This window comes from Salmo salar, chromosome 23 (genome assembly GCF_965601325.2).
Source record: "Salmo salar chromosome 23, fSalSal1, whole genome shotgun sequence".
Classification (NCBI taxonomy): Eukaryota; Metazoa; Chordata; class Actinopteri; order Salmoniformes; family Salmonidae; genus Salmo; species Salmo salar.
Genome location: NC_138313.1, coordinates 45,369,405 through 45,378,110, shown reverse-complemented (window position 1 = coordinate 45,378,110; position 8,706 = coordinate 45,369,405). Strand labels below are relative to the sequence as shown.

The window sequence follows — 8,706 nt, the reverse complement described above, 5'->3', positions numbered from 1 at the left end:
AGGGAATAGGGCTCTGGTCTAAAGTAGTGCCCTATATCGGGAATAGGGTGCCATTTGGGACGCAGTCGACTTGTTCGTTCACACTTTACTCTTATGTTCATTACACAAGAAGCAGATCATCAATGACTTGAATACCCGACTCAACGATGTCCATTAAAAGGAAGTATGTGAATCTCACACGTTTGTTTAATTTTTGTTACACTATTGGAACATGACAAATGGCACAGATACAACACTTATATAGTACATATTAACCAATTATGGCATTAACACATTATACGTATATACATGATTTATATAACTAAATATATTGTACAGTAGGTCTAAAGGACTCCCAGAGATATTCACAACTAATTCACAAAGTTAAACACATTTTTCTTGGTAACTGCAATGATAATTGATTTTCAAGTTGAGATAATATTGTTTGACGTGACAGACACGGATGTCACTGTGCATGTGATAGTGCTAGCCTCCCTCACCGTGCTAGCTTAGCCATACCTTTTCCTCACTGTGCTAGCTTAGCCATACCACTTCCTCACCGTGCTAGCTTAGCCATACCACTTCCTCCCTCACCGCTAGCTTAGCCATACCACTTCCTAGCTCACCGTGCTAGCTTAGCCATACCACTTCCTAGCTCACCGTGCTAGCTTAGCAATACCACTTCCTCTCTCACCGTGCTAGCTCAGCCATACCACTTCCTAGCTCACCGTGCTAGCGAATCCATACCACTCCCTCACCATGCTAGCTTAGCCATACCACTTCCTCCCTCACCGTGCTAGCTTAGCCATACCACTTCCTAGCTCACTGTGCTAGCGTAGCCATACCACTTCCTCCCTCACCATGCTAGCGTAGCCATACCACTTCCTCCATCACCGTGCTAGCTTAACCATACCACTTCCTCCCCATCCAGCTCACACCTAGAACCTGGGACCTCTGACCCGCAAACACACTTGACCCCCCTCCTTGACAACGTCTTAGCCAACTACGCTGCCAAAAAGCTAGCGATTCGATAGCGCGGGTGGAGACATTTCAAGCAGGGGATAGGAGGTTATAAATCCGACTCCGTTACATTCTGACTGACAGCTCCTGGAGTGATGGTTGGCGGCTGACATTCCGAATTTCATCCTGGAACACATAAGAAGAAGAAAATAACATTATTTACAGTTAAATCAATAATTACTATTCCCTATTACTGTACTTATGTAGCAGAGTTGGAAAATAAATGCTGTTCTTTTTGAGAAGATAGCCAAAATGAATGTCATAGACTTTAATAGACTAGTGATCATGATCGGGAGAGATCACCCTGGACCAGAGATAGTGATCATGATCGTGAGAGATCACCCTGGACCAGAGATAGTGATGACGATCGTGAGTGCTCACCCTGGACCAGAGCTAGTGATGATGATCGTGAGAGCTCATCCTGGACCAGAGCTAGTGATGATGATCGTGAGAGATCACCCTGGACCAGAGCTAGTGATGATGATTGTGAGAGATCACACTGGACCTACAGTACTTCATCTCATTAAACTGACAGAGACTTACTGTAGGAAGTACTAAGGTTGTCAAAGGTGTGGTGGTTACTCCTGCCAGGAAGTTGGAGTTCAGGTATCCCTCTCCAAAATAAACATCCTCATCTTCGTCGTTGTCCACCCCGACACTGAAGGCCTCTCGTATCTTCCCAGGGATCAGACAGTCCAACAGAACCACCAGGACTCCAATGATTAAACACAGCACACCTGGAAAACAAGATGGATGCCTTTTAAGCAACATTTTCGTTAAATGTTGTCATTGGTGTGGATAACTGGGATCTTTCTCAATTCATCTTTCCTTGATCCTAGCGTCCTTTCTCCTCACCTCCTTCTCAAAACGCACATTTGGAGAAGGTCCAAGGTCCCTTTCCCTCAAACCTTCACTTCCAATGCATTTTTGAGATGGAGGCTAGGAGAGAGGACACAAAGGAATTGAGGAAAGATGAATTGAGGAAAGAGCCTTGGGCTCTGGTGAACCTTTCCTTACCTGTGGCCAGCGCCAGCCAGAAAGAACCGCTGTACTCTGTCTGGAAGGCTTCAGAGGTGCCTATGGTGAACAGACAGGTAGGCAGGTTCATGATGGTGGAGAAGGAGGCCATGGAGAAGAAGATGAAAGCGGCGGTGGCCACCATCATGTAGCCGGCGTACAGGATGACAGGCATGGAGAACAGCACGTTGGCTACCAGCCAGCAGCAGAACGCTGTCCTGGGGAGGCGAGTTAAATTTGGTATATGTGTATGTACAGCCGGCAGAATTTGTACCGTTCTCAATGGCGGTTTGTTAATCTATTGCCTAACCTTAACCCTTACCCTGGCGTTTTCCAAACTAGGGGTCGCGACCATTTTCGATCCCAATGCCTAACCTTAACCTCTGGATACCTGGTGGTCAAATATCCACTTCCTTCGAATTCTGACTCATAGTTTGAGGAGCAATGTCTCACTGAAAACATCTACAGGTATATATGTTTAGATTGAGACCGGTTGTCTCACAGAACTATTTCTTTTTATATGGCTAATCTTACCAGAGGGTGGCCGAGGCATAGCGCCCAGAGTATCTATACTGGTAGATGAGGCCACATGGGTTGTTGAGGGTAAACTTCTCAGCGATATAGAGGATGGGGTTAGGTAGACCTCTCTCTAAGGCCTCCCCGTACTCCTCATCGATGGTGTCTTTCCACGCAAACATCTCGTTGTAGTTGATGGTCTCGTTGAGTTGATTCACAGGATTCCCTGGAGGGACAGAGTGGACCATAGAGGACAATGGCGGTTATAATCCATGCACTTGTAAGAATCCTTGTAAGAATCCTTGTAAGAATCATTGTGATGTTTGTTTAATGTGTCAATGAATCCCTTAATGGATTGGGGGGTGGGGAATTCCAGTCTTCGGCAGGGCCTGATTGGTGTCACAGTTTTTCCCCAGCTCCAGCTAACACACCTGACTCCAATAATCACCTAATCATGATCTTCAGTCAAAAATGCAATTAGTTTAAATCAGGTGTGTTTGCTAGGGCTGGGGGGGGGGGGGGTCTGACACCTATCAGGCCCTTGAAGGAAGGGAGTTGCCCTCCCCTGCCTTAAGGGATGGGTCGTCAAATGGCGATTTGACACGAAAACAAAAAAATATATTAATTCACATAACACATATTACAAGTTACATGACTTGTGATCATCACCCCGGTGTGGCAGGGTCAGGATCACATTTTACGTCATTTATCAGACGCTCTTATCCAGAGCGACTTACAGTAGTGAATACATTTCATACATTTTTTTTTTGTACTGGCCCCCCGTGGGAATCAAACGCCACAACCCTGGTGTTGCAAACACCGTGCTCTACCAACTGAGCCACAGGGAAGGATCACCATAACAACCCTATGTGTCACATACTGTATCAAAACTTTAGCCTTGTGTCCGTCTTTCTTCATGTACTCCATATTCAAATGCATGACAGTAAAAAACAGTGGAATGCTATCAAATATAAGATGACTTAAAGGGTTATAGTAGCTGTATTCAATATTATCCTTAGGCAGTCACAGAAAACCCAGAACAATAATCTTGCGGAATTGCGTTGTCTCTTGACAGACACTACGATACCAGTTATGTTAGGTGCGTCTGTCGACGAGAGATTACACCCCAGGTAACATATACAGAACATTCAACGCTGCAGAAAAGGACATATGTAATATATACAGGTGTAATACTGTAAACAAATAAATAATAATATTACGTTTTAATTGTACGGGCTTACCTTTTAAAGTAATGTTAATACCATACAGTCCTATGTGCAGTCCCAGTTCAGCGTTCACCTCCTCGCTGCTGAAGGACTTGTAGGTGGTGTTGGTGGTGGTTCTGGCCTCAGCCCAGTCACTGGTGAAATTCAGTGCTGAGATGATATGAAATGAGATGAGATGACACACTTACAGACATAATAGTAAACAAACAGTTAGCCGTTATGGACGTGTGAAATAATCAACATCCTCTCAATCTATCAGAATCGGTCTTTTTATTAGGGCAATAAGATAAGAAGATTTGAATCCAATGACTGCCAGTCATTTGACGTGTTGCAATAGATGTCATGTGACGTGGAAATGTCTATCAATTTCCAGTTATAGGTACTTACCCACTATCACAATGCCTATGAATAAACTGATGATGATTCTGAGCATCCAGAAAAGTCTCTAGAAGAGAGAGAGGAGGAGGGGGGGGGGGGGGGTGACTTACTGACAGATCTCACATCCATAAATTCTTAACTCAGGTTTATTAATCCAGTTTATCTCAATCACATTCCGAGGGTAAATAATATGTTTAAATATGCATTTTTACATTGAGAAATTGTATTATCTACAATTTTGTATGACGTCATAATGTTGTACTCATATTAGCGCCAACAGAAATGGAATCTGAAGATGAATGGAATCTGAAGATGAATGGAATCTGAAGATTCCACTTCTGTCGGCATTAATATGAATGAATCCATAGTTAGGGTTGCACCAGTTCATTATACTCACCGACTTGCCTCTGATACCTGGCAGAATAAGAAGGAAGCTGACCGTGAGGACCAGGAAGACCAGGATAATGGTGAGGAGGTGGGTGCTGAAGATAAAGGAGGTTCTTTGTAGGGGGTAGAATGGGTAAATGCCATCGTAGAAAGTCATCTTTCCTCAGGATCTCCGGGGCTGAGAGCAGACAGCGTGACAGAAGGGACAGTGTGGAGAGCAGGGTGTCTCAGTTACTGTCTAAAGATCCAGAGATTAGCACATCCGTTCCTTACATACTGTACACTGAGGAATGAGAATGTTACATCATTTAAAAAGTGAAACTTTTTAAGTAAAAATATGAATTGTTTCAATTATCAAATGAATTTGACTGTTTTCTGGATTTTTAATTCAACATACATTTTTTTTAAATTATTGTAAAATACAAAGTGCCTTAAGAAACCACTGTTGAGATTGAAAGCACATGCAAACTAAACAGTGTCAGGTACAGTACAGTCAATGGGTACAGTAAGTGGATACTCTTGCACTCAAGTTTACCCTCCCTGGCAAACTACAAGGACAAAGACCAACCCATCTCAAACTCGACTCGTTTTGGAAGCAACAAACAAATAGCAAAGCAAACACACACAACAACAAAAAACCAAAAAACTATTCTATATACCTCGGAACCATACAAACATGCCAGTGTGCGATATATATTTTTACCTTTATTTAACTAGGCAGGTCAGTTAAGAACAAATTCTTATTTTCAATGACAGCCTAGGAACAGTGGGTTAACTGCCTTGTTCAGGGGCAGAACGACAGATTTTTACCTTGTCGGCTCGGGGATTCGATCTTACAACCTTCCGGTTACTAGTCCAACGCTCGAACCACTAGGCTACCCTGCATAATGCTAAATATATATGCTTAAAATAATACTCACCTTTAAGTGTATAAAAGTTACTAGAGCAGATCAAGAAAAGAACGAATGTAACGCACGAAGGCGACAGACTTCTCTTTTATAGTCTATGTCTTTTGTTTATCTTTAAGGATGAATTTATTGGTATTCTTTAGAATAAGGGGTGTGTTAACTGGTGATGACCAGTCCATCAAGGAAACGCATGTGTCAGTCATTTGTAAGAACTTGGGTCATCGACACTGTAGACTATCCTTCTCTGTAGCAATAGGCTATATTGTATGGCTATCAACTACATTTTTTTATTGTTCTGATTCTTCAGTGCGCGTGACATTTCATCGACAACAATTAGGGTAAGTAACAAACTTATCTGTCTATTCAAAATAGGCTTTTTAGAGTCAATCAACCAATTGTCCTCTTCTTGTTTAATTAAAGGATTCGTTATCGCTTCCAACCAACACACTTCTTCTCTACGTTAGAGTGACAATTTAATTTATGAAGCACTGATACCCACATTGATTTTACACATTACCAATCAAAACTAAAATGCGAGGTAAAGATTATTTTATGTAAAGATTTAGCCCAGTGTTTTCCTACCTTACCCTGGCCTTTCCACACAAGTGCTCCTCGACTAGACTCTTGACTGGCTCAGAGTGCATGCAGTTGCATCTCTCGCATCAATGGATTTGCGTAAACCGATCTGGAGTATCTTGACAGCGCTGGCAGTGCTTGCCCTTATCGTTGAACGTAAGTAGCCCTGTAACTAGTTACTTTAAATTATTCGGTTAAAACCCACGGAAAATATCTCATCTTGATAAATAAGTTTGATAAAAAAAGTCCTCAATTTGAGTACCATACTGAAAGTGTCTATCTATAAATCCACCTGTTTAGATGCTCAGTCTAAAGTCACCTGGGAAGTCCAACGATATGACGGCTGGTATAACAATTTAGCCTATCACAGTCGAGGAGCTGTTGGTAAGTTTCTCACAAAATCTGACAATATAACTGACAATATAAACCATTTGAAATATGAATATTTAAAGATATAGGATGCGATTATAGAAAACCATAAGTTGCATTGTTGCTAGATGATGGAACTCACGGAAGTGTGTGCGGGTGCAGGTTCCCCCCTGGTGCGACTGCTGCCCGCGCGTTACTCTGACGGGGTGCTCCAGCCTCTGCAGGAACCACAGCTCCCCAACCCGCGCAAACTCAGCGATGTGACGGCCAGGGGCCACTCGGGCCTGCCCTCCGCACACAACCAGACCGTACTCTCTGTGTTCTTCGGTAAGTCAATGTTTATTGTTCACTATGGTATAATGACATTCAGGAGGTATTGTTTAAAAAAAAATTGCATTATGAAATGAACCTAAATAATTGAGGTGAGGTTGCCATAGTCACCCGATTATAATAATGCATAGTAAGATGATTCTAACACATTTTAAATATGTACGACCCCCTTTGAGATTCTATAATAATGTCTTATTACCATTTTATAATGATCCAGACTAAATAACAGCCTCATTATAAAATACAAGTTATACAGCATTATAGCTGCAGCAGGCTTTAAGTCAAATGTTATATAAGTATATTTCTCCATTGCCTGTTCAGGGTACCATGTCATGTTTGAGATCCATATAACTTGTTATAAGCACATAATGACCCTTTATGTGTCTTGTAAATGTCATTGTGTTTCTCTGTCTCCTCTGTCTGTGAAGGTTACCATGTAATGTTTGAGATGCTAGACTCCCGTCCTCCTGGCTGTCCCCCTGAGTTCATGTACATCCCCGTCCCAGAGGGAGACCCAGTCTTTGACCCCCACCGTGCTGGCCGGGTCCTGCTGCCCTTCCAGAGGGGGCCCTGGGACAAACACTCCAGCCAGAGCCCCAATAACCCCCGCACACAGGTAATAACCCCCGCACACAGGTAATAACCCCCCCACACAGGTAATAACCCCCGCACACAGGTAATAGCCCCCACACACAGGTAATAGCCCCCACACACAGGTAATATCCACAGGAAATAGGTTACTTTAACAGACAGGTACTATAACAGACAGGTACTATAACAGACAGGTACTATAACAGACAGGTACTTTAACAGACAGGTACTATAACAGACAGACAGGTACTATAACAGACAGGTACTTTAACAGACAGGTACTATAACAGACAGACAGGTACTATAACAGACAGGTACTTTAACAGACAGGTACTATAACAGACAGACAGGTACTTTAACAGACAGGTACTATAACAGACAGGTACTGTAACAGACAGACAGGTACTATAACAGACAGGTACTATAACAGACAGGTACTGTAACAGACAGGTACTATAACAGACAGACAGGTACTATAACAGACAGGTACTTTAACAGACAGGTACTATAACAGACAGACAGGTACTTTAACAGACAGGTACTATAACAGACAGACAGGTACTATAACAGACAGGTACTTTAACAGACAGGTACTATAACAGACAGACAGGTACTTTAACAGACAGGTACTATAACAGACAGGTACTATAACAGACAGGTACTGTAACAGACAGACAGGTACTATAACAGACAGGTACTATAACAGACAGGTACTATAACAGACAGACAGGTACTATAACAGACAGGTACTATAACAGACAGGTACTATAACAGACAGACAGGTACTATAACAGACAGATACTATAACAGACAGACAGGTACTATAACAGACAGGTACTATAACAGACAGGTACTATAACAGACAGACAAGTACTGTAACAGACAGACAGGTACTATAACAGACAGGTACCATAACAGACAGGTACTATAACAGACAGACAGGTAGTATAACAGACAGACAGGTACTATAACAGACAGATACAATAACAGACAGACAGGTACTATAACAGACAGGTACTATAACAGACAGACAGGTAGTATAACAGACAGACAGGTACTATAACAGACAGATACAATAACAGACAGACAGGTACTATAACAGACAGGTACTATAACAGACAGACAGGTACTATAACAGACAGACAGGTACTATAACAGACAGGTACTATAACAGACAGACAGGTACTATAACAGACAGGTACTATAACAGACAGACAGGTACTATAACAGACAGACAGGTACTATAACAGATGCTTAATGAGTTTATACATTCGTTGAACCCACTATCTTGGCATTGTTAGTGCAATGTCCTTATGAACTGAGCCAGACAGGAGCATAATGCCACAAGGTAAGACCAGTTGGTCATATTTCAGTGATTACATGGTCAGTCTGTTGGACATCTGTCGGGC

General features: G+C 42.3%; 2 protein-coding genes across 2 annotated transcripts in view; one reads left to right on the top strand and one right to left on the bottom strand.

Moving 5' to 3' along the window:
* Window positions 1-147: 147 nt before the first annotated feature.
* On the bottom strand, window positions 148-5,593 carry LOC106584699 (dual oxidase maturation factor 1-like). Its single transcript, XM_014170215.3, has 8 exons — window positions 5,444-5,593; window positions 4,534-4,701; window positions 4,146-4,203; window positions 3,774-3,908; window positions 2,551-2,758; window positions 2,017-2,234; window positions 1,543-1,736; window positions 148-1,125 (listed from the first exon to the last, which is right to left on the bottom strand). The coding sequence occupies exons 2-8, from the start codon at window positions 4,678-4,680 to the stop codon at window positions 1,066-1,068; spliced, it is 1,020 nt and encodes a 339-aa protein (XP_014025690.1). The 5' UTR covers window positions 4,681-4,701; window positions 5,444-5,593; the 3' UTR covers window positions 148-1,065.
* A 20-nt stretch (window positions 5,594-5,613) lies between these two features.
* The window catches only part of LOC106584698 (dual oxidase 2), a 34,680-nt gene continuing 31,587 nt past the window's right edge, over window positions 5,614-8,706 (top strand). Inside the window, exons 1-5 of the mRNA XM_014170214.3 lie at window positions 5,614-5,769; window positions 6,038-6,163; window positions 6,308-6,391; window positions 6,539-6,703; window positions 7,135-7,322. Coding sequence (XP_014025689.3) covers window positions 6,097-6,163; window positions 6,308-6,391; window positions 6,539-6,703; window positions 7,135-7,322 — 504 coding nt within the window. The 5' untranslated portion in view covers window positions 5,614-5,769; window positions 6,038-6,096. The remainder of the gene's footprint in view (window positions 5,770-6,037; window positions 6,164-6,307; window positions 6,392-6,538; window positions 6,704-7,134; window positions 7,323-8,706) is intronic.

Bases quoted from the DNA above. Each gene is read 5' to 3' on its own strand.
- LOC106584699 (XM_014170215.3), bottom strand. From the start codon at position 4,680: ATGACTTTCTACGATGGCATTTACCCATTCTACCCCCTACAAAGAACC. The intron at 1,737-2,016 runs GTAAGGAAAGGT...CTTGTTTTCCAG, and splicing joins CTGGCTGGCGCTGGCCACAG to GTGTGCTGTGTTTAATCATT. The intron at 1,126-1,542 runs GTAAGTCTCTGT...TATGTGTTCCAG, and splicing joins CAACCTTAGTACTTCCTACA to GATGAAATTCGGAATGTCAG.